Source organism: Penicillium brevicompactum (assembly GCF_028827555.1).
Source record: "Penicillium brevicompactum strain IBT 35665 chromosome Unknown utg000001l_segment0_segment0, whole genome shotgun sequence".
Taxonomy (NCBI): Eukaryota; Fungi; Ascomycota; class Eurotiomycetes; order Eurotiales; family Aspergillaceae; genus Penicillium; species Penicillium brevicompactum.
In genome coordinates, this window is record NW_026623203.1 from 4,231,761 (window position 1) to 4,256,983 (window position 25,223).

At 50.7% G+C, this 25,223-nt stretch overlaps 10 protein-coding genes across 10 annotated transcripts; 6 read left to right on the plus strand and 4 right to left on the minus strand.

Moving 5' to 3' along the window:
* Window positions 1-11: 11 nt before the first annotated feature.
* N7506_001404 (uncharacterized protein) lies at window positions 12-1,151 on the minus strand (the record flags this gene model as incomplete). Its single annotated transcript, XM_056950700.1, has 2 exons — window positions 12-1,038; window positions 1,087-1,151. The coding sequence occupies 2 exons, from the start codon at window positions 1,149-1,151 to the stop codon at window positions 12-14; spliced, it is 1,092 nt and encodes a 363-aa protein (XP_056816615.1).
* Window positions 1,152-1,534: 383 nt separating this feature from the next.
* Window positions 1,535-2,503, minus strand: pxr1 (telomerase inhibitor/ribosome biogenesis protein PXR1; the record flags this gene model as incomplete). Its single annotated transcript, XM_056950701.1, has 3 exons — window positions 1,535-1,555; window positions 1,614-2,430; window positions 2,481-2,503. The coding sequence occupies 3 exons, from the start codon at window positions 2,501-2,503 to the stop codon at window positions 1,535-1,537; spliced, it is 861 nt and encodes a 286-aa protein (XP_056816616.1).
* Window positions 2,504-2,833: 330 nt separating this feature from the next.
* Window positions 2,834-6,414, plus strand: N7506_001406 (SacI domain and endonuclease/exonuclease/phosphatase family protein; the record flags this gene model as incomplete). Its single annotated transcript, XM_056950702.1, has 8 exons — window positions 2,834-3,140; window positions 3,194-3,389; window positions 3,457-5,104; window positions 5,159-5,462; window positions 5,532-5,619; window positions 5,668-5,809; window positions 5,839-5,998; window positions 6,050-6,414. 8 exons carry the CDS (start codon window positions 2,834-2,836, stop codon window positions 6,412-6,414), a joined length of 3,210 nt encoding a protein of 1,069 aa, XP_056816617.1.
* Window positions 6,415-6,956: 542 nt separating this feature from the next.
* Window positions 6,957-7,304, plus strand: N7506_001407 (RAMP4 family protein; the record flags this gene model as incomplete). Its single annotated transcript, XM_056950703.1, has 3 exons — window positions 6,957-6,959; window positions 7,010-7,139; window positions 7,198-7,304. The coding sequence occupies 3 exons, from the start codon at window positions 6,957-6,959 to the stop codon at window positions 7,302-7,304; spliced, it is 240 nt and encodes a 79-aa protein (XP_056816618.1).
* Window positions 7,305-7,546: 242 nt separating this feature from the next.
* Window positions 7,547-10,605, minus strand: N7506_001408 (putative AP-3 complex subunit delta; the record flags this gene model as incomplete). The annotated part of the gene is made up of 4 exons (XM_056950704.1): window positions 7,547-9,486; window positions 9,543-9,771; window positions 9,836-10,416; window positions 10,467-10,605. The coding sequence occupies 4 exons, from the start codon at window positions 10,603-10,605 to the stop codon at window positions 7,547-7,549; spliced, it is 2,889 nt and encodes a 962-aa protein (XP_056816619.1).
* A 438-nt stretch (window positions 10,606-11,043) lies between these two features.
* On the plus strand, window positions 11,044-12,112 carry N7506_001409 (uncharacterized protein; the record flags this gene model as incomplete). The annotated part of the gene is made up of 4 exons (XM_056950705.1): window positions 11,044-11,403; window positions 11,457-11,663; window positions 11,718-11,861; window positions 11,927-12,112. The coding sequence occupies 4 exons, from the start codon at window positions 11,044-11,046 to the stop codon at window positions 12,110-12,112; spliced, it is 897 nt and encodes a 298-aa protein (XP_056816620.1).
* A 605-nt stretch (window positions 12,113-12,717) lies between these two features.
* On the plus strand, window positions 12,718-14,781 carry N7506_001410 (uncharacterized protein; the record flags this gene model as incomplete). The annotated part of the gene is made up of 4 exons (XM_056950706.1): window positions 12,718-12,722; window positions 12,780-14,256; window positions 14,330-14,597; window positions 14,651-14,781. The coding sequence occupies 4 exons, from the start codon at window positions 12,718-12,720 to the stop codon at window positions 14,779-14,781; spliced, it is 1,881 nt and encodes a 626-aa protein (XP_056816621.1).
* A 467-nt stretch (window positions 14,782-15,248) lies between these two features.
* On the minus strand, window positions 15,249-17,228 carry N7506_001411 (cystathionine gamma-synthase; the record flags this gene model as incomplete). The annotated part of the gene is made up of 5 exons (XM_056950707.1): window positions 15,249-15,368; window positions 15,421-15,463; window positions 15,509-15,692; window positions 15,740-17,123; window positions 17,184-17,228. The coding sequence occupies 5 exons, from the start codon at window positions 17,226-17,228 to the stop codon at window positions 15,249-15,251; spliced, it is 1,776 nt and encodes a 591-aa protein (XP_056816622.1).
* A 260-nt stretch (window positions 17,229-17,488) lies between these two features.
* N7506_001412 (rRNA-processing protein UTP22) lies at window positions 17,489-20,686 on the plus strand (the record flags this gene model as incomplete). The annotated part of the gene is made up of 3 exons (XM_056950708.1): window positions 17,489-17,896; window positions 17,940-18,573; window positions 18,627-20,686. The coding sequence occupies 3 exons, from the start codon at window positions 17,489-17,491 to the stop codon at window positions 20,684-20,686; spliced, it is 3,102 nt and encodes a 1,033-aa protein (XP_056816623.1).
* Window positions 20,687-21,284: 598 nt separating this feature from the next.
* On the plus strand, window positions 21,285-25,218 carry N7506_001413 (DNA repair protein SMC6; the record flags this gene model as incomplete). Its single annotated transcript, XM_056950709.1, has 12 exons — window positions 21,285-21,350; window positions 21,401-22,306; window positions 22,356-22,583; window positions 22,633-23,192; window positions 23,243-23,336; window positions 23,392-23,657; window positions 23,706-24,359; window positions 24,404-24,506; window positions 24,558-24,716; window positions 24,767-24,909; window positions 24,955-25,003; window positions 25,072-25,218. The coding sequence occupies 12 exons, from the start codon at window positions 21,285-21,287 to the stop codon at window positions 25,216-25,218; spliced, it is 3,375 nt and encodes a 1,124-aa protein (XP_056816624.1).
* Between the last annotated feature and the right edge of the window lie 5 nt (window positions 25,219-25,223).

Genomic DNA, 25,223 nt, shown 5'->3' on the forward strand with positions numbered 1-25,223 from the left:
ATATTCACAACTTAAGAGATGATCTCCAACTCGCCCTCTCTATCCTTGGCATAGACATCCTTCCATTGATCCCATAATCGCTCCAATTCCTCCACATACCGGGAATGGAGTTCATCAATGTACTGGTCATCGATCTTGTCACGGTTCTGCTGCTGCATGACCGGAATGGGTCGTCCGACCACAATATTCAAAGGGGTGCGGTAAGGCATCAGGCCGACATCATAATTGAAGACGCCTCGTGCATGGAACAAAGGAACCGTGAAGCCCATTGTCTTTTTGATGAACATCTGAAGCTTGTGGATGAAGGGATGTTGATCCGAGTCGACCTGATCGTAGAGGTCATTCTCTCCAAATGCCAAGACAGGCACCAGATCAGCCCCTGTCCGGATTGCAAGCTTGACGAACCCTTTGCGCCGCTTCAAGACAAGGCGCAGGGTATTAGGTTGGGCGTTCAGAGATTCCCGCGCGCCTCCAACGACAATCGTGATGGCTCTTCCCTGGCCTTCTCCATCACTACCCCCCTTGGTGAGAATGTTCTCGCAGGATTCTCGAGACACGCTAGCAAGACCCATGGCAAATGCATACTCGCGATAGAAAGGAATGCGGAAATTCGCATCCAGCGTCAGAAGCGTGTTGGTGATCCCCGGAAATAGTTTCGAGAAGCCTAGAGCTTCTGTCCCGAACGCAGCAAATGCACCATGAGAGATGATACCGTGCGGATGATAGCCGAAGATGTACTTCTTCGTGGGTGGAAGCTCCTCCTCTCGGTGCAGACGAGCAGGAAAGTAGGACGCATACAATTTCCAGATGGGCAGTGAGCGCAAGAATGGGCTGCGGCCTTTCAGATCCCCAGATGTTGCGGCAGTGGAGAACAGAGAAATATAAACAAGATATGGGACCAAAAGAGGCCAAAATATCGGGATCGCACAGGTGAAAAAGAAGCCAGTCAGGAAAATGGCGATGGTTAAAGTGTGGCAGAGCACAATGAATGTCTGGAGGCGCCGCTCAAGGCCGATATTCAATGGCGCCCAGTGGATTCTGTATTGTCAGTGAAAGGTACGACTGGAAGTGATCGATCTGGCTTACCCTCTTCTTCCACGGTTGGAGTGGGATTTGGAGGTCGATGTACGACCCCGAGTTTCTCCGTTCATATTGCGGTGTGGTTCTGTACAGCTTCTCGCTGACTACCGAATTGACAGGTTTCACGAGGCCAACAATCTCAACCTTTGCAAGAACCGGAAGAAGTGCACCCGGGAAGGATGACTCGGGATGTCAAGACAGAGAGGCAGGAGATATGACGTTGCCAGTGGATCTATACTAAGCCCAATCTTGATTAGGTAATATTTTCTTTCAATTGAGCAATCTGCGCGTCTTTACGTTGCGTTGGCTGGCCACGCAGAATAGATTTATTATTGAAGAACCTTGGATTCATTGGGATATATCTGGAAAGCTGTATGTATATATAAAAAAGATCAAAAACCCGGGGACCCATAACTCCTTTTGGTATGCGCTTCAGATGCAGATGAGGATTACTCTATGCTTTGACCATAAAGATCTAGAAGTGTGTTAGCAAACGACCTGCGCCATTCGATTTCCATGGCTATCAAACTGACCTCGTTGAGGGACTTGTCATCCATGATGGCTTTCCTTTTCTGGGCGATGTGACGAGCACGGGTGAATTGTCGGCCCATTGGGAGATGCGACCTGGCGACAATAGGGTTCTTGACTTCTGCTGCCGATTTCTGATCGGAGTCCTCAGTGTCGGTTTTTCTCTTCTTGGACTTCTTCTTCTCCTTCTTCTCCTTCTTCTCCTTCTTTGACTCTGAGCCTGACTCGTCCGATTCCTCGCTAGAGCGTGACTTCTTGGATTTGGTTTTCGACTTGGACTTGGACTTCTTGGACTTCTTGGACTTCTTAGATTTGCGGGAATCAGAATCGCTTGAACTCTCGTCGTCGTCATCGGAAGGCTTGGATCGTTTCTTCTTGTCCGATTTGGAGGTCTCTTCGGCTTTGGGTGGCGTGCTCTCGGGCTCTTTTTCTTGTACCAACAATCCAGCACGAACGAATCTGACCGGTGGGAATTTCAGGGAGGCGTAGCGTGCCAGTCGGATTTCTTCGAGCTTAGTCTCATCCTTTTTCAATTCCTCCTCGCTCTTGCCGTTCAGTCGGCCAAGGAGACCTTTGAAGGCATCGAGACCGGTCTGTTCGCCCTGTCGTCCTAAACGAGCACCCAAACCGAGAGTATCGTCCTTGAGGGAAACTTTGATGTGGGAAGCGCTGGCGGCAGTGAGCATGTCGGCATGCGCGGCATTCTTGGCTCCCAGGAGACTTCCAGGAGTCCAGCCCTGAGAACTCATGATCCGATGTCCGAATCCAGTTGTGGACCGGGTCCATTTGGTGTTGTTGGGATCATTGCCGATCTTGGTCTTGCTGTTGGGGGATTAGAAAAGGCATCTCGGGGACAATTTGAGGGCGCATACTTTTTCGGCGCTGCTAAACCCATGACGACAGCCTCGGAGTGTTCGAGATTGGAAGAGAATCGCCCAGTCCAGAAAGAAAAGAAATCGAAAAGAAAAAAATTCCCTTCCGAGATCGGCTGACATAAGCGCGGCTTATCGATAAGGGATGAAGCCGCGGGGATGCGCCGTCTCAGCCCAACTTCCTACGGCTTGACTTCTTTCAGGTCTATTTGTTGTTTTTCGTGAATCTTTACTTTTCTTGTCTCCTCTGAGTTGTTCCTTTTTCTTTTTCTTGCCTCCGTTCCTTTTTTTTCCCGTTAAAGTTGAACAAATAGTAGAATCTGGGGCAATGACACTGCTTTGATATTGCTATCATGTCGAATCTTCGGGTGCTCTGTCGAGACCAACCTCAGCGTACAATTGCACTGGTTTCTTCAGATCATGCCTTAGTATTTCATCATACTGCAACCGACACGAAGGACAGCCCCCGCTGCCAGGTTGAATTCTCGGACCTGGAGTCGGTCGATCTCCAAGGCTATCAGCCGCTGGGGGCCGGACAGGGAACCCTTGGCCTTGTGACGCTAAATGAAGATGTCTTTGTCTGCGTGGTGACAAGCTCTTCGCAAGCCGCCATTGTAAGGCCCGGCGAAACTGTATCAAGAATCGACAGTGTGGCCTTCTGTATGGTTCCTCCACACGCAGTACATACTGGCAATATGCTAACCCAAGCGCAGACTGCCTCAATCGGTCAGAATATGAGTTCGGCTTGGATTATGAAACCGGAACTCAATTTGCCGCCGAAGACCGAATTGGCTCGGATGGGAAGGATGTAGTCACAGACCATCCTTTCCTGGCCCTGAAGAAGCTATTGGGAGACGGAAGCTTCTATTACAGCTTGGACTTCAATCTTACAGATCGCCTGCAGGACCGGTAAGTTCTCGAGAAAATTGAGATCTATATACCCCTTATCCGGCGACCCATTACTAACTTCCCAAAGGGCCGACAAATCAGCGGCATTCGATATCGACACGCTGGATGAAGACATGCTCTGGAACTCATACATGATCAGTCCTCTTCTTCTGTTCCGCAGCCACCTGCCGCCGTCGGACAAATCCAAGTTAGATGCATCACAGATGTTGACTTGTGTCATTCGAGGATTTGCAAGCACCCTCAAAGTACCTGCCACTGTATCAATTCTCCCCCACGTGCGGACTAATTTCCCCTCAATGTTGACTATCATCTCTCGTCAATCATCCCGTCGTGCTGGTACGAGGTTTAACTCGCGAGGTATTGATGATGATGGAAATGTTGCCAATTTTGTGGAAACCGAAACGATTCTGTGGGTATCACCAGGAATCATTTTCTCTTATGCCCAAGTTCGTGGATCGGTGCCCATCTTCTGGGAACAGGCTCCTGGGCTTATTCCTGGCCAGCAAAAGATCGAAGTAACCCGGTCCGGCGAGGCAACGCAGCATGCGTTTGACAAACATTTCGAAACTCTGGAGCTGGAGTATGGCGCTGTGCATGTGGTCAACTTGTTGAGTGAATTGAAACCGGGAGAAGTAGACCTGTCTGCGAAATTCCGAAAGCATATCGGCCGGAGTTCAGTCAGGCAGAAAGAAGGCGCGGGGACTTCTCCGCGTCGCAGCCTTTTGCGCATGACCGAATATGACTTTTTGGCAGAAACTCGAGGGCCAACAGGATATGAAGCCAGTTCTCAAATCAAGCACGAGCTGATCAACTCACTGGATGGCTTCTCGTATTTCTTGTCTGAAGATTCTGGTCGTCCTAACAAAGTCCCATACGACAGAGACGACGCAGTCAACAGCTCGTCGGTGATTTTACAACAAGAAGGCGTGTTCCGGACAAATTGCCTAGACTGCCTGGATAGAACGAACCTTGTTCAAACCATCATCAGTGCGATGGCATTTGAGTCTTTCTTGTCGCAACAAGGGGGTAGACTCAGCCAAGACATGCAAGTACGACATTCGACTATCTGGGCTGATAATGGTGATGCGCTCTCCAAGATCTATGCCGGAACCGGGGCTCTCAAATCCTCCTTCACTAGGCATGGAAAGATGTCCCTCGCAGGTGCACTTGCAGACGTGCGGAAGAGTGCCACCCGACTTTACGTAAACAATTTCACCGACAAAGCCAGACAGCAAACGATTGATCTACTCCTGGGACGCCTTACAAACCAAATGCCTGTGTACCTCTATGACCCGTTGAATGACCTAGTGCTCGATGAGCTGAATCGTCGGACTGCAGAATATTCTTCGCGCAAACAGGTTCGGTTCTGGGTTGGCACCTTCAATGTGAATGGGCGAGATGAAGGCCCTGGAACTGATCTCACGCCGTGGCTTTTCCCCGATGCCGATGAGTCTGATGAAGATCCGGCGGTGTTCGTCGTGGGCTTTCAGGAAATCGTTGCTTTGAGTCCACAACAGATCATGTCAACTGACCCCAGTACCAGGAAGGTTTGGGAAAGGGCTGTTCACGAATGCTTGAACACTCATTCAAAGCGGAAAGGCACTGGGAAATATGTGCATTTAAGAAGTGGCCAATTGGTCGGTGCTGCTGTTTTACTTTATGTGAAAGAAGATGCCCTCAAATACATCAAGAATGTCGAAGGCAGTGTGAAGAAGGTAGGAATCCTGCTCTCTTTCTGCTGCAGTGTTGGACTATGCTGACTTTTCAAGACTGGTCTCTCTGGAATTGCTGGCAACAAGGGCGGCTGTGCTATTCGCTTCGACTTCTCAAACACGAGTGTTTGTTTTGTTACAGCTCATCTTGCTGCTGGATTTGCAAACTATGACGAACGAAACAGGGATTACGAGATTATTGATCGAGGACTACGCTTCCAAAAGAATAGGTCAATTGCTGACCACGACGCCGTCATCTGGTTGGGTGATTTCAACTATCGAATCGGATTAGGCAACCCGAGTGTCAAAGAACTGATTTTGCAACGAGATTATCACAGGCTATACGAGAATGACCAAGTAAGTGAATCGCTCTGGAACTATGGGGGAGGACTCTTCTAACAGGACCAGTTGAACCTACAAATGGTCGCAGGTAGAGCGTTCCAGTTCTACTCCGAAGGGCCTATTGAATTCCCACCCACCTACAAGTATGATGTTGGGAGGGACACCTATGATACATCGTAAGTACTCAAGGTAGCCTCTTTCTGCTCCAGGCTAACACATTCTAGCGAGAAAGCACGTATCCCGGCCTGGTGTGACCGAGTGCTGTGGAGAGGAAACAATCTGCGACAAACCCACTACCAAACCGCGGATTTGAAGGTGTCCGATCATCGTCCCGTCTGGGCAACCTTTGAATGTGTCATTGATATCGTGGATCATGCACAGAAAGAAAAGCTGAGGCGGTCAATTTATGGGGGAAACAAGACTCGGACCAAGTTTCCATTGCGAAGTCCATCTCTTTGTTGGATCTAGACGAGGATGAAATCACACCGGGCGTGTCTATTGCACCAGGGCTGCCACCGGCCAGCTCTGATCGAAGCCGATGGTGGCTAGACAATGGTGAGTGCTCTCTCAGTTTGGAAATTTCAACAATATGCTAATGAATAATAGGAAACCCAGTGAAAGCAACCGTGCAGCCACCACAGGAAGGATTGGTTGCCAACCCCCAACGCAAGTCAAATCCTTTCTCTCCCGATGTCGACTGGGTAGCACCCGCTCAAATCCAGCGAAAGCCGGTGCTACCTCCACGGCGAGATACCCTTGAATCACCCTCATCTACATCTCGTCAATCCGTGGAGTCTGTGAGGCTAGCACCAGCGGTCCCTCGGAAGCCACTCTCACTGAGCTCCAAATCGCACACCATGCCTGTGTCCAATCAGGAAAGGCAATCGGTGGCGGGGGCTGCCAGTACCAGCTCACCCGATCTTCTGGATTCATCGAGTGAGCAAATTGGATGGAAACCACTTCTCCAGTAGAGAGAGAGAGAGAAGTTACGGTACAAAGCATCGTTGAATGCCAAGAACTGATGTCATCTCATACCGCCTTTGCTATCTCTCTCCGCCTTTGCTTAGCTGATGCACCTTCACCTCGAGGATCTCTCAGACTTCTGGATACTTCTTCGGATCTACAGGACCTACTCCGTTTGTATATACAAAAATACCAAATCCGTACCTGCATCACACCCAGGCAGGTGTCAAACATGGGGTATGACACCCTTTGGCGCATTCATCGCGCTTCTTGGAGCTGTATAGATAGCATCGATCGTGGCTACCAGGATACTTGTAGCTATTAGATTTGCAACTGTAGACGGAGAGGTAGATAAAAGCGGATATCAGGACAGCCAGTATATTGTTTCAGTCAAAGCATTGTCGAGACAGAAGATTGAAGAGTCAGGGGCTTCTCCAAAACCTGTCGCAAAAGGACAAAAAAACAACGTGGCCTTTTTTTGCCGGCACATGCACTTTCGGGGCATCTCTCCAACGTCAACACCTCTCCTTACACTCTCCCAATTGTCAAAATGGTATGCGCTATCCTTTCTGCTATATCTCACTCCCACTAATCTATCTCCAGGCGCAAACACCACAACAACGACGAGCCAACGATCGGTTCGCAAAGACCGAGGCGGCCAAGCGCGGCAAAGGGCCCGTCACCGTGAAGCCCAAGAAGAACACCAAGTCTCCCCTCTCAGCAACTTGGGTCGGTATGTCGGATCTCTAGGAAGCTCCCTGAGGTTGCGCATAACGCTGATTGAATTCCAGTTCTCCTTGCTTTTGTCGTTTGCGGTGGTCTCCTTCTGGAGCTGCTGCGGGTCATCCCTGACCTCTGGTCCACCGTGGCCTCATGGTTCAGTCAGATCACAGGCTAGATGCGCAGCCATTCATCTATTACAATACCCTTTTCATCGATATGTCTCAAAATCTGAGGCACTAGCTGTTCCTATCCCCACATCCACACGGGATCGAGGGGAATGGAGCCAACTGCATGTCAGCATGGTTTGCGTGTTCGGTTTCTTGTTTCTTGTTTCTGTTTCTGTTTGTTTGAATATGTATGATTTATATTGTATCTCAGTGCTACCGCTCAAGCCAAATACCATTTGCGTTGCAAGATTTACTGGAGAGCCGAGGGAGGTTCGTTCTCCCGCGCTCGCTTCTCGGGGTCTTTCCTCTTCTTCTTCTTTTTCACCGCGGTAAGCTCCGATGTGGGTTCATCCGGGGCATCGAGAGATCCGGTACCAGCCTGCTTCTTGGACTTCTTCTTCGTCTTTTTCTTGACGAGAGTTCCTTCGGCGGGTGTTCCATCTAGTTCGATTCGTTCTGATGCTCGTTGCATTCGCAGTCGTACCTCCTCGACCTGCTGCATCGCCTGAGCCATTTCTGTCTCTCCTTGGTCTGTCGGAAGATGAGAGGGCTTCTTTGCAAATGACAAGCTTCCCAGGTTGCTGGAGTCAACTTGAAGCACAGACCGTTTGGGTGCCTGGGAACCATTGCCACCGCCATAGGCCGCAGGGGCGTCGGTCGCGGGGCTTTCGGTATCAAATGTTTCCTCGCCAGCGACTGCCAATTTGCTCGGAGCTCGACGAGTCCTTGAGCGGTCGAAGTGGATATTTGGCTGGTCATCCCCTAGCTTCAGATCAACGATAGGGATGGAATCAAGGTCCAAGCCCTCGCCATTAGAACTGTTCAGGATTTCGTGGAACGGTGTAGATGTACCAGATGAGTCTCCAGATGGGGCAATATAGAAGGGGTCATCCTTAAAACGTTCCCTCCGCTCCAGCATTCTTCTGTGAACTGCGGTGGAGTCCATCGGGGCACTGGAGTTCTGGTAGGAGTGAGGCGCATCACTCGGAACAACACCATGGGCTTGCTTATTCACATACGTAACTTCAGGGGTATGATAGAAGTCCGATGCTTCCCAAGATTTGGAGTCGGTCAACGACAAGTCGTTCAGATTTTGGAAGAGACCAGGTAAATCTTGGCTGAACGCCTCATCCAAACGAAGAGTATCGGGCAGAACGACTTTCCGTTGGGCACTGACGGCAACAGGGTTCAGCTCTAGCCCCGTAAATAGATTTGGTATGACTGAGGCGAGAAGGAAAGGAACCTCTTGGGTTTCAGAATGCAATGCCTCGGCGGCCAGGCGTAGGACCTCTAGGAACTCGATAGCTCGCTCTTGGACGTCCAAGTCGGGATGGGAAGCTAGAGTCTCCAGGAATTCCACGACACGCGCAAGCAGCAGCGACATCTCACTGTTCCAGCTACTGCCTGATTTGTTGGTCTGGCTTATGTGAACGAAAATTTTGGGGATAGCTTGCAAGAACAGAGAAAGCGTCCTTGGTGGGAGGGATGAGTTCGAAGAATCGATCAATGATAGAAGAGACCGCTGGGGCGACAGCAGAGACTCGGCATATTCACCAACGACCCAGGAGACAGGGCCTAAAACACCTTCGCCGATGGTGGAGCCGGGAGGGAAGAACGTCGATCGATTGTCAACGAAAATGAGCGATTCGGCAGCTCGTGTGGCTTCTGTGCGCACGCCTTTCACTCGCACAGCAACGTTACGAATCTCCGTTCCTATTCGAAGCGCAGCGTTCGATCTCAAATCAGACGTGACGTCTTGCTCTTTGAGTTGACCCCAATCCTCATCATTCTCACTCGGTGGGAGAAGACTGACCAACTGCACCAACACAGCAATATACCACTCAAAGTCAACAACCTCAGCGTAGTTGTTTTGTGAGCATAGATCGAGGATCCGGTGGACAACTTCTGTTCTGTAATCATTGGGCCAAACGACGGGGACATCGGGGGTCTCAGCCGGATGCGCAAGTTCACCTGCGGGGACTGAGGCACGGCGAAGTTGATCCAATAGGCGATTTACGACTAGTTGAAGAGTATCACTGTTGACCATTCCAACGGCAAGCTCCAGAGCTTGCAGTCGAATAGAGACGTCTGCATCGTCCAGACAATCCATGATGACATCCTGCTGCATAGAGACCAATGTTGGATGTGTGGCAACAATACGATTCAATGCAAGAAGGGCAACGTATTTCACTGTTCATCGAGTCAGTGATAAAACTTGGATGTGGTAAACCGACGAAAAAACTCACAGTTAGGATCAGAATCCATCACTATCATACCGCGCAGTTTACCAACGCAGAGGGTGGCGACTTCGTCCCTTTCTTGAAGGCCATCTTCCCCGTCCAGAATGCCACCCTGAATGATGCCATTTATACATTCGTATAGCAAAGACATTGCGGAGGTGGTTTGGATTATATTGGTCAATGGACGCAACAGCTTGCGCGTCAGTCGGGGTTCTAATTGGGTCAACGTTGCAAACTAGTGATGTTAGAGGATACCTTGAAGCCGACTCGCCGGGTCGGGAGGAGGAAGGGGGGCTCACTAGCTTAATGATCTTGATAGCCATCCAATTATTCCCGCTATCAACCAGGAGTTCAAAGAATCGGGGTGCAAGAGGCAGGAAGTCATGGGGTCGTCGCCATCCTAGTTCACAGACAACATTGATCGCTGCGGTCGTCACACTCGAATCTTCTTCTTCATCCATCAGATGGTCCTTTATTTTGGGCCATGCCAACTTCAAAGCTTCGGGATAGACCAACGCAATCCTGTACAGGCATACAATTGTTTTCTTGCGAACGACTGGGTTGGAGTGTGACAGTCGAGATAGGATGTCCGGGAGCAGGGACATGGCCAGAGAAGGTGTGATGACATGCGGTAGGGTGATCAGAGGAAGCGACATATTTGGGATACTTGAAGTGACGACATCCTTCTTCAATAGGTTTGTCGCCAGCATCAGGACTTCCGTATCGGGTCGGAAACTTTGCACCGCTCCCAAATATCCGACTCGCTTCTGGAGATATTTGGCTGATGACATGACCTCGAGAACATGGAACGACGCCCAAGACATGTCATATCCAAACATTTCAAGATATATGAGCTTGAGGAGAGCGGTGGCCTTTTTGTCTGCTTGGGGTCAACGGTGGACAGGTCGGCCGGATAGCTTGGAACAGTACCCATATCTTGTGTCTTGATCTCAACCTTGCACTCCCGGAGAGCATTCTGAATGTATTCATTCTCTCCCCCCTTGTGGCCCCGGAGACCTTTGATCAGGTCATAGAGTGATTTTTCGAACCTGGGATTGGTCACGGTCAGCTGTATGCTTCAAGATCCTGGAAGGTATGTCGTATGCTCACATTGTGGGGAGTTATCGGGGCACCACAGCCCCGGGGTGGTTAAAGGAAGATCCGGAGAGTCGTGGAGAGTCAAGAGTACTGGTGAAGGTGCATGATCCAGGGTAGCTTAATCGCAATGGTGCTGAGAGTGAAGTAGCTCCGCGGGGTGGAGTTTGGGGATGGCGATAAGAGAATCACGAATCACGGGACCCGTAGATTACCAACGTACTAGTGAAGTCCCCCCGGCTGGACCTTAGCTCTACTCCGTACTTCTTCAACGTCCTCATTGGCTTCTGCTTTGGCTTTTACACAATTCCCGGCTCACCTTTTATCTTGCGTACCCTGGAATTATTTGAGGTGTAACTTCGATCGCGCGTCGGCAATCGCGCTCTTCACGGACTCCGTTCTCCTCACTACCATGGCCGGCACTATTTCCGATGTCCGCGAGATCAGCGGGACAGATATGATCTCAGCTCTGCATCTTGCCCAACAAGCACCGGCGATCCTGGGTCAGGAATCCGGTTCCGTCTCCGCCTCGAAGGATACCGCAGATTACTATGCACGGATAGAGCAACTCCTGCTGGCATGTCTCCGAACCGGAGATGACCAGACAGCACAGACCTGTTTGAATCGCCTGAGTCTTCGATTCGGACCTTCCAATGAGCGGATCATGGGACTGCGAGGCCTGTACGAGGAGGCCACTGCCAAGGATCAGGCTGCATTAGAGAAATGCCTGCAGGAATACGACACCACCCTGTCACAAAGTCCCGTGAATGTGGTCAGTACCGGTCCCGGGGTGGCCAGGTGAAGAACTAACGCCGACATATATAGCCCATTCTCAAGCGCAGGGTTGCGCTGTTGCGCTCCCTCAACCGACCCACCGACGCGATCACCGCTCTCATTCAGCTCCTCGATGCGATTCCCACGGATGCCGAAGCCTGGTGTGAACTCGCCGACCTCTACCAGTCTCAAGGGTTAGGCTCCCAGGCTATTTTCAGCTTGGAGGAGGCTCTGCTTATCGCGCCCAACGCGTGGAATGTATGCATGACGCACGTTACCATGCGGTATTCCGGTCATTAACTGTCTACCTAGATCCATTCCCGGCTCGGGGAACTCCTCTACATTGCATCCTCGGATGGCGACGCGCCTCGACTCCTTGGCAAATCGGTGCAGCATTTCAGCCGAAGTATTGAACTCTGTGATGATTACCTGCGAGGCTTCTACGGGTTAATTTTGGTACGATCCCACCTGCGATCCTGCCCTGAATGACTGCATGACCTGAATGACTCACACCCTCTTAGGCATCGACTCGCATGCTCGAAAATAACTACACCAGCCCACCCCCCCAAGACGCTGGAGCGGTTAAAATCATTTGCGCTCCACCAGTTAGGGAGATTGTGAAATCACGATCGGTCGATGACCAGCATTGGGCATCGAGTCGCAGTGAACTGATTGCCGCCAAGGAGTTATTGAATCGATTCAAATAATCAGAGGCAAAAGCCACCCTGGCTCATTAGGAATGTTAGGAGTGTCAGTGTTCGGGGAGTGTATTGGGCATTTTTCGGGCATCAGAAAAATAGTTACACACAAATGCCCAACCCGCCTAAGTATAATAGACCAAGGGCTTTGTTGATTTTTTTGCAGTTACTTCTTTTTTTTTCCTTGCATTTATTTTCGTTTGACATGATACCCTAGGCTATTTCGCCCTTTTTTTTTTAACGATCTATTTACGATTCTCACGATACCCATAGACCCTGGCTATAGACCCTGGTTCTCTTGTCCAACCCACCACTGTCAACCCTGTCAACCCTGTTCAGGGAAAAAAAAAAAAAGAAAGGTTTAAAAAAAGGCAGACACGCAGAGAAACAGAGCAAGGGGGTTGAAGAAAGTGATCCCAAGCATACTCGAACGTGTGTATTGACAGGGAAGAAACGAGGGCAAAGGAGAAAAAAAGGGAGTCAATGCGCAACAACCCCCCGCGTCCGCGATTTTCCCAAACATTCTTCCTCCCCACCTACGGGTATTCTCTCCAAAAGTCACAGAGAGAGAGAGAGAGACTCTCTAGTCTATTGATTCGAGATTACTGGTCTCTATGACGTACGTTGACTCTATTTATGTGACCCGTAACCCATGTCTAACTCCTGGTCTCTATAGGCTCAGTATCTCAATCAACTCAGACCACGGTTCGGATTCTTACTCCGACGACGAGGGATCGTCAGGTGTACATGTCACTGCGCCTTCGATAGGAGACCATGGGTACCAGGACTATGATGAGTGGGCGCATTTGTCTTATCCGGATGAATTGAAACCATCTGATTCCGCCTCCCGACCAAGAACTTCCCACCGCAGTCGCCCGCCCCACGGTTCAAGATCCGCTTCGGGCCGTCGCCCAACCTCGCGACGGATGCTTCCAGACCACCAGTACGCCTCTCGAGGCCCACGACAACCCTCGCCCGAATCCCCGGAAAGCGAGGGCTCCGCCGACGAATATGCTCCCTATGGACGGGCCCCGCCTGACCGGCGACAATGGCAACAACCCATGCCGCCAGCAGCGTACCCGCCCAGCCAATCCTCCGGCCCCTCCTTCAACCAGCCGTACCCTCCTCCGCCGGGACATGCCCCGTACCCGCACAATGCCCCCGTTACCTCCGACCTCATGAGGATCGGAAGCGGTCCACAGAACCCTTACGGGCCCGGTTATGGGTATCCTCCACAGTTCCCGCATGGCTCCCCCTTTCATCCCGATCAAGGTCTACAACATCAACGGCATGCGCCCCGTCAACCACAGATGCATAACCCAATGCAGCCGCCGATGGGACACCCAATGGCCCCGCACCACGGCCCGGGCTCTCCGTATGGGGGATATCCCCACGAGTTAATGCCCTACGGTCAAGCCCCCGCGTATCACCACCCCGGCTATTTTCCAGGGGCCATGCAGGGGATGGTCCCTCCCTACTGGCCTCACTATCCTCAAATAGCGACACCCCCACAGCCCGAACCAAAATCGCCCCCAACGCCAGCCCCAGCCCCAGCCCCCACGCCGGCGCCAGCTCCCGAACCGGCCCCGGCCCCACCGCCAGCACCCCCTCAACCCCCGGGTCCCAGTCCAGCGGATATCGCCAAGGATGAGCAAATTGCCCGGCTCGAGAAGCTGATCCTCGATGATCGCAATGACCGCGAGGCAAAAGAACTAGCGAAGAAGCAGGCCATCGAGCGCGCAGCGGCGGAATTGGCAGCCCAGGAAGCACAAGATGCCCATGATAGGAAAATCACTCAGGAAGCGGCGGCTCTTGCTCGAGCCGACGCAGAGAAAAAGGCCGCAGAGGATGCAGCAGTAGCCAAGGAGGAAGCAGAGAAGACTGCCGCCACCAGAGCTACCGAAGCTGCAGCTGCGGCCACAGCAGCTGTCCATGAAGCTGCAGCCAAGGCCCAGAAGGAGGCTGATGAAGCCGCAGCCAAAGCCCAGAAGGAAGCCGAGGAAGCTGCGGCCAAAGCCCAGAAAGAGGCTGAAGAGGCGGAGGCCAAGGCTAATGCACCACCTCCACCCCCAGAGAAGAAGAAGCCTATCAAGTTCAAAGATGCCGTTGGGAGGAAATTCAGTTTTCCCTTTGAGCTGTGTGCGACCTGGCAGGTAAGGATTCCTCCCCTCTGTGTTGGATTATTTCCATCTATTTTCCCCCTTCATGTGCTAACATCAATTGTAGGGCATGGAAGAACTCATTCGACAAGCTTTCTTGCATATTGAAGTCATTGGACCGCATGTGGCCGAGGGGCACTATGATTTAGTGGGCCCAAACGGGGACATCATTCTCCCTCAGGTCTGGGAGACTGTCATCGAGCCTGACTGGGCAATTACCATGCACATGTGGCCGATTCCCGAAAAGCCCAAGGAAGAACCTGCGCCACCACCTGAGCCAGCTCCCGAAAAGCCTGCCGATCCACCACCCCCCGAGCCAAAGAAAAAGCCAGACGGTAAGATAATTGACGACGAATGTTCATTGAAGCACATGCTGACCTGCTCACAGGGCCAAAGAAACCACCAGTTCCCGGAAGCTTTGCCATGTGGATGTTAGGTGGCACCAATCGACGAGGCGGTCGAGGCGGTGCTAAAGTCGAAAAGAAGGCCGAAGCCCCGGCCCCGGCCCCGGCCCCGTGAGGGAGTGAGTTTGTTTTGTATCTTCTATCCTGCTTCAAACTATGCGGTGAATGAAAACTGCTTTGACTTTGCGTTCTGGCTGTTGTGAATGATAAACATGTGGACTACGCGGACGGATCTGATTTGAGATCTAACTATTGCTTGAGATATGACGATTAATTATTTATATAACCATTTTGATGATAAAACGATTCTATATTCGATTTTTTACGATCAGTTGGCTCAATGCAAATAACAGAAAAGACCTCGGGGCATCTGGGCAAGATAGGGCTACACAAAGCCATTACTTTCCAAGGTTAGCCGTAAGAGTAGATTGTCACATAATTATTCTTTTGACTGGTTTTTTAACATTTTCTTTATAAATTCGGTATGGTATTCTTTGCAATGGTGTTTTTTCAGCATCTTTGTCTGTAGTGTCGAATTATCGTTGAGAGTTCGTGGTCAAATGCTAGGCAGGCGTTGCTGCTCTATTGCTTGGTGCTTTGGACTGCGTCCAGGGCTCTTTGGAACCTGGCACGCAGATCCGGCACCTCTTCTAATCCAACGCTGATGCGCACGAGGTCCGGATCGACGTTGAAGGATCTCGCCTGATTTGACGTTAGAGATTGCTCCAAAGGGTGGGCGGGAGAAAATACATACCCAGTCTAGTTCTCCATAGTGGGCCAGGAGGACATATGGAGAGCTTATATAGTTAGCAAAATCCCTGGAAATTGTCGGATCAACTCACCTGAGAGTGAAATTTGTCCCGAGACTGGGTCCCTTCAAGACCTCCAAGGTATCATAGAAAGCAATGGCCTCGGCGTTGGAATGGAATGTGACCGAAAAGAGACCGCCATATCCTCCATTGGGGGTACGGAAACTGTCGTAAAGCGGCCTGGTGGGGCTATATTTGGGGTAGTAGACCTCTTTCACTGTAAAGTCGTTAATGGTGACCTCTCATTTGAATAACTGAACTTACCTAAAGGTGATTCCTTCAGCATAGCTGTGATGTTTTCGGTGGTAGAGTTGATCTGTTCAATGCGAGTCACAAAGTCCCGACTGTTTCGCTCGAGGAATACTGCATCCTCAGCCCAGTAGATGTCTTCATACTCCCGCTCATATGTTTGTTTGAGGGCTGCGTAATACTGTGCATTAGGGTTGAGGACCGCACTTCCTCCCATGACGTTGCTGTCTCCGCTGAATATCTTGGTCAAGCTACTGACGACGATATCAGCCAAAGGCAAGATGTTGATATTGAGGAAATTACTGATCGTCTCATCGACCACCACGGCGAATCCATATTGATCTGCCAAGGCCCGGATTCTCTTAAGGTCCGGCGTTTTGAGGAGAGGATTGCCTGGAGCCTCAGTGAAAAGCCCCAGGAAGCGTTCACCGGATTTCAGGCGGGCTTCGAGATCATCGAGGTCTTCGGAGGAGCCGTGACCGTAGAACTGACAACCTGGCCCCCACTTTTGGAGAATTTTTAAAGTATCCGTATAAGGGAACCCAAAACAGATAGATGGCAACTCTCCTCGAGTGGCCAATAAAGTCTGATGAGCATTGAAAATAGCATTCATGCCGGAAGGATAGAGCAACACATCCTCCTCTGAGATGCCAGCCACTCGGCCTTCGGACGAGGTCACTGCCAAAGCCTCCGACAGATCAACATCGGCGGTCAAGACACCGGCAATGCGCTTGCGAACAGCTTGCTTGGCCTGAGTGGCAAGGGAAGTGCTCAGGTTGCGTCCAAAGCGCTCCTCGATGAACTGGGCGTAATCTCGGCCATCTTCGGTATTCTCCCTTGGAGGAGAATCACCGACGGAGCCCTTTCTGGCGCCATTCTTGCTTTGGTATCTCCGTGGCCCTTTGCAAGGGCGCTGCGAGATCGATTCGGCAGTTGCAGTACCTTTATCCTCCACCAAGAAACCGTCCTCCAATGCACCGAGACAGAATTCACCACGTCGGCTGGAGATTCCATTTCCAGAATGCTGCCACACCTGCTTGGTGAGAGGGGCATATTCCTTCGGGTAGATGACACACGACAGAGAAGACGTCACGGTCGATCCGGCCTCGGTGTGCGGGGATGGAATGAAATTCACGATGCGCACTTTGTATGCCTGATCCGCTGGGATTTTACCGAGGACGAACGTGTGGCAGATCCGCGCAGATTTGATCGATGCGAAAAGAGTCGCTGATTCAAGGTCGGGGTTACCGGTGCGACGAACAATCTCTTGGGCGAGCTTTTGAATAGTCGGGTGAACGAAGAATCGGGGATAACCGCACACCATTTTCTTCATCACCCAATCCTCTCCTTCCTCATAGCCGACGTTGGCCCTCCATGTTGGTAAAGATACACTGACGGCCTAGAATGGTTCAGCATTGAGTCATAGAGGGGAAAGGCATATCGCGGGGTTATCTCATACATGGTCAGTGTTTGGAGGCACTGATCCTCCCAATGCTTGCAACATCTCTCAATTGAGACAAATTAATATTTGATAACTCTTCAAAGACCAAAGTGAAACTTGGATCGCTATGAAAGAAGAAGGAAGAGAGAAAAGGGAAAAAAAGTAGATAGTCAACTTTTGGAATGATGTGATGCGATCTCGGCGATCGTACCTGACAATTACATAAGTGTATATAATACACGATAATACACATTACGATACCCGGACTAATCGCCCAAAAAAAAAAATTGATTCGACGTTTGAACTTGCTACATCCAACCAACATGTCGGACCACTCATCCAAACGCAGGAAACTCAGTCCTCCTCCTAAGGCTGCGCCGACCCCCACAGTGACCGACCAGAAACGAAACGCAACCCGAAACAAAGATGAGCGCTCTGCAGAGCTTGCAATGGCCAGCGGCTTTTACAAGTCCAGCTTTTTCAAGCTGCAGATGGACGAATTATTGGAAGGACTGAGACCCAACCATGCCAACCAACTCTCCAAGGTCCAGGATCCACTTCATAAGATCAAGGGTGCCATTGAAAGCCTTTCTGAGAAACCTCCGCAATCTGTGGCCGATGCGGAGAAAGAACTGCGAGCCTCTGGCCTGGTGGTGCCGTGGCCTGAGCCAAGGCCGAGCAAGGAAGCGAAATATAGTATGGCATACGCGAAGCCTGCCAATATTAATGTGGTGGGCAGCTTTGCGTTGAAAACGGGGTGCTCGCGCGCTGGAGTCGCGCCCAATCGACCTGGCTGTGACCATGCCAAACTCACTGTTCCAAGAGAAGGACTACGTCAACTTCAGATACTTCCACAAACGAGCTTATTATATGGCATGTCTGGCAGCTGGAATTCACGATACCGCCATTGAGCTAGGATTTGATGTCAAGTTTAGCACCCAGGATGGGGACAGCCTCCGGCCTCTGATCCTACTTGAGCCCCGGGCCTCAAGTCTCTCGCAGATCCGTATTCTGGCCGCAATTGATCCCACTCTGTTCCCGACCTCGAGAACACTCCCAATGAAGAGCAATATTCGCCAAGGCTCTTCTGCAAACTCGGAAATCGGCGAGCCGACCTCCTTCTACAATGCCAGTCTGCGCGCAGATGCTACTGTGTCTCTATACCACAAGTCGATTTATTCAGCTTCGCAAAAGTGCGAGTCTTTCAAGGATGCATGCATTCTTGGTCGCACCTGGCTTCATCAACGAGGCTTCCACACTGCCTTCCAGAACGGAGGCTTCGGCGGCTTTGAATGGACAGTGCTTCTGTCTCTGCTGTTTGAAGGTGGAGGCCCCACCGGACAGCCAGTCTTACAGCCATCATACAGCTGCTACCAAATCTTCAAGGCTACGATCCAGTTTTTGGCTGGTAGGGATTTGACAACCCCCTGTTTTTCGGACAGGAAGTTCCTGTCCCTTCAGGCGTACCTGTTGTCTATGACGGTCGTAGAGGACTGAACATTCTCTACAAAATGACACCTTGGTCATACGCGACACTGCGTCACGAAGCGTCCACTACGTTAAAGATGCTCAACGAGTCCCGAGAGGACAACTTTGACAAGGTCTTCATTCTCAAGGTCGACGAACCCGCCCTTAGGTTTGACCGCCTGATCACAATCAACTCATTCACTGGCGAAACATTGAGGTCTCTCCAGGAACAAACAAAGTTGTATCACGTCCTTGGTAAGGCGTTGGGTGATCGAGTCAACCTTGTCTCGATGTCTTCGAGTCCTGTGAATGCCTGGTCGATCAAGTCAAAACAGCCCAAAAAGTCGAATGAGGGTGTGTCTGTGGGGATCTTGTTGAATGCTGAAAGCGTCGGACGCATTGTGGATCACGGTCCAGCCGCCGAAGAAAAGGAGGAGTCCGCTGCGTTCCAAGCCTTCTGGGGTGAGAAGTCTGAGCTGCGCAGATTCAAAGACGGCAGCATTCTGGAGAGTCTTGTATGGTCAGAGGACGCGGAGGAATCCATCATTTACCAAATTCTGGAGTATATTCTTCAGCGACACTTTGGTATCGATGAGTTTGATTTCCTCGGTGATGAGTATGACGATCATCTCAAACACCATGGCGACAATATGCTGGCATACTCTAGCCCTGCTTTCCAGTCAGCCAATGAAGCCTTCAAGGACCTAGAGACATCTATCCGTGGAATGGACGAAGTGCCCTTGGAGGTTCGTCATTTGGCTCCAGCCAGCTCGCTCCTCCGTTACACTGCGGTGAGGCCAGGCGAGCCTGCCGATGTTGTTCTCCAATTTGAAAGTTCCTCCCGATGGCCGGATGATTTTGCGGCCATCCAGATGACCAAGGTTGCATTCCTCCTCAAGATTGGAGACGCTTTGGAACAAGGGGGCGCTACTGCCTCGTCTTGCCGTGTTGGCCTGGAGAATGAATCATCCAGAATCATCAATAACGCCTATTTAGATATCCCCCACTCCTCTGGCGTCTTGTTCCGCCTGAGAATTCACCACGACCGTGAGCAGACATTACTCGAGCGCAACCTGAAGGATCGAAATTTGAGTCCCCGGGAGCGTGAAGAGGCTGCATTCGCTCTCTTCTCCTACAAGAAGACCTTTGTTCAGACTCCACGCTTGACACAGGCACTCCGAAGCCTGTGCACTCGTTTCCCCTTGCTCTCGCCTACCATCCGTCTTACCAAGCAGTGGTTCAATTCCCACATGTTCACCGCACAACTGAATGAAGAGTTGATTGAATTGCTGGTCATTCGAACATTCACTCAGCCAAACCCTTGGGAATGTCCTTCAAGTGTCATGACCGGGTTCTTGAGGACTTTGCACTCTCTTTCTCGGTGGGATTGGCAACAAGAGCCGTTCATCGTCGATTTGGGGGGCGATCTGACCCCGGAAGTGACCGAAAATATCCGCACTCGCTTCACGGCTTGGCGCAACATCGACCCTGCAATGAACAGTGTAGCCCTTTTTGTCGCCTCTGACGTTGACCCTGAAGGCGTCACCTGGACTCAGTATGAAATGCCCTCCAAGGTGGTTGCGGGCCGATTGTCCAGCTTGGCCAAGGCAGCGATCGGTGTGGTACGATCCAACCCCCACGATCTGGATATATCTGAGCTTTTTGATACCTCACTTGCTCCCTATGATTTCGTCATCCACCTCCGTTCCAAGCTGTTTGGCGGATCCGCCTCTACCCCCAAGTTCAAGAACCTGGCAGAATCTCGCGTGTCCATGGGCCCAACTATCAAGTCGTTTGTTTGTGACGTCCAGTCTTGTTATAACCAAAGTCTTCTGCTTTTCCACGGAGACGATCGCTGTTCAGTGATTGCCGGACTTTGGAACCCGATAACCCTGAAGCCTCGCAGCTGGAATTTGAAGACAGCGTATTCGACTGCACCAGCACCTGGCTCCCAGGACCAGGTGTTGATCAATCGGCCCGCTATCATCAATGAAATCGCACGGTTGGGTCATGGGCTCATTGACCACATTGAGATCCATGGCAATGGAGAATAATAGCACCTATCCCGAGGTCCCAGCGTTGAAATTGATCACATTTCTTTTATTCATGTACATTTTACCTTCCACCTAAGTTCGAGGTTCTTGTTGATGTTGCAATATGGTCTATATGAGGAACATACGGATGGGACTACTGAAATACGATGCCTTTCTGGGGGACCACGCAATCTTTGATACCCCATCTGATAAAATACTACTCTGAGATTTCTTTGTTATATTCTTTTCCAAGAGCTTCCGTCCAATTAAATCTCCAATCCAGCTGTTTGACACTGTGAGCACACTTAAAATCCGCTCACATAAGCCGTACTTCTTTGTCACTCTTTGTGTGCTGGTGTCACACAACTTGGACTACTCCGTACCTCCTCTCTTTCTCTTTCATATCTTCCAGCATAAAGAAACTAAACAACATCTTCCTTCTCACCACTTGCTCTCTCATCTCTTGTAAATCTTGAATCCTTCAAGTCATTGCTGCGGAGAGAAAATACCCTCTTTAGGGCTGCCCCGGATTCTTTTGATTACTAAGAGACGCGAACGCGAACGCGACAATCGTGGGGTTTCGAATTACCACCGGATCAAAAGTGCCACGGCGCCCACAATGCCTTCAATGAAGCGCTCTCAGGTGTCCTCGGACCCTGAAGAGAGTGATGGATCTATGAGCTCGGTAGGATCCCCGCAGCACCCTCCTCCATCACCACCGCTAACAGGTTACAGAAGCGACAAAGGACAAATTCGGGCTCGTCGGGCTCAGGCTCATCGCCTATAGCCGCGTTGGACTCGTTAGATGTTCAAGATGAGGAACTCTCTGATGATGAGCTCGAACTCCGACAGACGCAGATTATCCAAGAAAAATACTCCCACCAGATGGACGAAGTCAACGTGCCTGCAGAACACGGAATCCTCGAACGCGTCGAGTGCTACAACTTCATGTGCCACGACCATTTCAACGTCGAACTGGGCCCTCTCATCAACTTCATTGTCGGAAAAAATGGTAGTGGCAAGAGTGCGATCTTGACAGCGATTGTTCTTTGTCTGGGAGGCAAAGCGGCCGCGACAAATCGAGGCCAGAGCCTGAAGAGCTTCATCAAAGAGGGCAAAGAGAACGGCACGATCATTGTCCGCATCAAGAACCGAGGCGACGGTGCCTATTTGCCGGACGACTTCGGCAAGACTATTATTGTCGAACGCCACTTTTCCAGAAGCGGTGCTAGCGGATTTAAGATCAAGGCTGAGAATGGCCGAATCGTCTCACAAAAGAAGGCCGACCTCGACTCTATCACAGATTATTTCTCGCTCCAGATTGACAATCCTATGAATGTGCTTTCTCAGGACATGGCTCGCCAATTTCTTAGCACGTCTAGTCCAGCCGAAAAATACAAGTTTTTCGTCAAGGGTGTTCAGCTTGAACAGCTGGACCAGGATTATCGACTGATTGAGGAATCGGTGGACGGGATGGAAGAAAAACTGAGGCAACAAGAGGAGGATCTTGTCAACTTGGAGAACCGCAAGAATGAGGCCAAGAAAAAATTGGAAATGTCCGACAAACAAAATTCTCTACGAGACAAACTCAGGAATATTCGCAGTCAAATGGCCTGGGCTCAGGTAGAAGAGCAGGAGAAGGTATGTTCCCAACCCAATCTTTGTCTCACTCCGTTATCTAATCCTCTAGATGGTCATTGATCTAGCCGATGCCATCGCAGCGGCTGACCAAAAGATTGCCGACGCGGAATTGGAGCTTTCTCGATTTGATCATGCGTTTGAGGCCTTTGATGAGGAAGGGAGGGCCGCGGACGAGCATTCCTGGCGGGCTAAATTGGCCTTTGAGGAAGCACAAGACGCTCAAACCCGGATTGAAGAACAGCTCAGAGAGGAAATGAATCTTCGATCGGAGCTCCAGGTATGTACCATCCCTCAGCGTTTGTTTCGCGTTCTGTCTAACGACATAGTCCCAACAACGCACAATCAAACAATATCTTCAAGATGCAACAACCCGAGTGCAGGAAACCGAGCAAAAGATCAAAGACGAGAAAGAACGTCTCGCCGAGGCCAGTAATGGAGGCTACGCTCGCAAACAAGCCGAGTGCGAGAAGGCCGTCAGTGACGCCTCTTTGGCTAAGAGCAAGCTTGAAGAGCATCGCAATGGCGCCGCCAACCTACGAAGCGACAAAGAAACTGCTCAGAAAGAACTTGCAGAGGCAATGAGACCGATTGACCCGAAGAAGGAAGAGATTAGAGACGCCGAAAACCAATTAAGAAACCTCAACAGGGAAGGAGGAGCCAGGCAGACTGGCTATCATCCCAACCTGCCTACCCTGCTCAAAGCAATTCAAAATGAGACTTCTTTTGGTTCTCGTCCGGTTGGGCCAATTGGGCACCATGTGACTCTCTTGCAACCGAAATGGTCATCCATATTGGAGAGCATGTTTGGTGGGACACTCACAGGTTTTATCGTGTCCTCTAAGAGGGACTCGGACATCCTGAATGCCATTATGCGACGGGTTAATGTGTAGGTCTATCCCCTGTTGTACTGTCTCTACGTAAGCTCACAATTTATAGCCATTGTTCCGTATTCATTGGCACCGGTGGTCATCTAGACACGACGGGAAAGGAGCCAGACTCTCAATTTGATACAGTTCTCAGAACGCTTCAGGTAAGTCAATCCATGTTTTTCCCCGATGGAATCAATATTCACCAGTCTCTTCTAGATTGATAATGAATTGGTGCGACGACAATTGATCATCAACCACGGCATCGAACAGATGCTGTTGATAGAGAATTTGGAAGAAGCTTCCTCTGTCCTTTTCGACGGCGACCGCCCGAGAAACGTCAAACGCTGTTATTCGATTGATGCGAGGGATCGACGACGGGGTATTTATCTCACCTACAGCCGGGCAGGTGAGCCCAGCCAATCACCAGTGTCAGGATGGTCGAAAGGTCCGCGAATGAAGTCTGATTCTGCCCTTCAGATCAGGTGAGTCAAATTGGCATCCTGCAGCTTCTGCAAATACTAACTGGGTAGTGCGCAACGTGATATCCTTGCCGATTTGAAGCGCCAGCTTGAAGACCTTAACAGAGAGGCAACCAACGCCACTTCACGCGCGAGGACTTGCAAGAACGCATTAGCAGCACACGAAAGAACGGAAAGCGATCTCCGGCATCAGTTCCAATCGGCAGAAGATTATTCTGAAGCGCTCAAGGAGGCGCTCGAGAAAGAGAATGCTGAGGATGAGATCAATGCGCTCCAAGTTACGCTCAAGGAAGCCGAGGCTGAAAAAGAGCTCAACGAAGGATCGTTCAAGGACAGTGAGGCCGCAATGACCGCCAAAATGCAAACGCTTCTCCAACTGAAGCGAGAGAAACATGCCAAGGATTCAGACCTCGCCACTTTCAAAGACAAATTGCAGGTAGCGGAAGATGAGAAAAAGCTGGTTCAAAGCAAACGGCGAACGGTCCTCGACGAAAAAGCTGCGGCCCTGGCACTGATTGAGGAGGACAAAGAGGCAAACGCCAACGTCGTTCGAAAACTTGAACAAACACGAGCCAAGGTCGCTAATTACCACGAAAAAGCCGGTATGGTGTCCGCTCGAGTTCCCGTGGAGGAGGGGGAGACCCCACGAAACCTTGAAGCCAAACTCGATAGGTTGGCCCGTGATTTAGAACGTTATACTGCGCAGTAAGTTGCCGCCATATTGTTCAATTTTTTGCTAACTTGTCCAGGTTGGGATCTTCCCGGGAAGATATTGCGGATGCAGCAGCAAGAACAGAGGCAGAGTATTCAGGAGCGCGAGGGCGAGTGGAAGAGGAGTCGTTCGTGGCTAGGGTAGGTGAACTCATTCGCTTTTCCGGTCCCATCTAACATCATCTCGACTAGGCCCTCAAAGACACCCTTCACAATCGAAAGAAGCGGTGGGAAATTTTCCGGTCCCATATCTCATCTCGAGCCAAGGCCCAGTTTACCTATTTGCTCAGTGAGAGAAGTTTCCGCGGCCGTCTGCTCACTGACCACCATAATAAGTTGCTCGATCTACAGGTTCGTGCCCCATTGGTTCATTTTGCGTGTGATTGTGTCTAACTGGTCAGGTTGAACCGGATATCACCAAGGACGATAGCACTGGACGAGGTGCCAAAACCCTCTCTGGCGGCGAGAAGTCATTCTCTCAAGTGTGTCTTCTTCTGTCTCTATGGGAGGCCATGGGCTCCCCAATCCGTTGTCTCGATGAATTGTAAGTCGGGCTGCTCACTTGATAGAATTTTGCTAACACCTGCAGTGATGTCTATATGGACCATATCAACCGAAAGATGGCCATCGACATGCTTGTGAGTGAATTCCCTTTCTTTTTGTCCTCCTTGTTGACCTCTCTTGCTAATAATACTTGCTTCACTAGATGAGTGCTGCCAGGAGATCGATCGGGCGACAATTCATTCTCATCACGCCTGGAAGTAAGACAGACATCACCATCTCCCCCGATGTCATAGTAAAGGAACTGGCAGCACCCGAACGAGGACAGGCACAAATCAATTTCCGGCGTTGATCTTT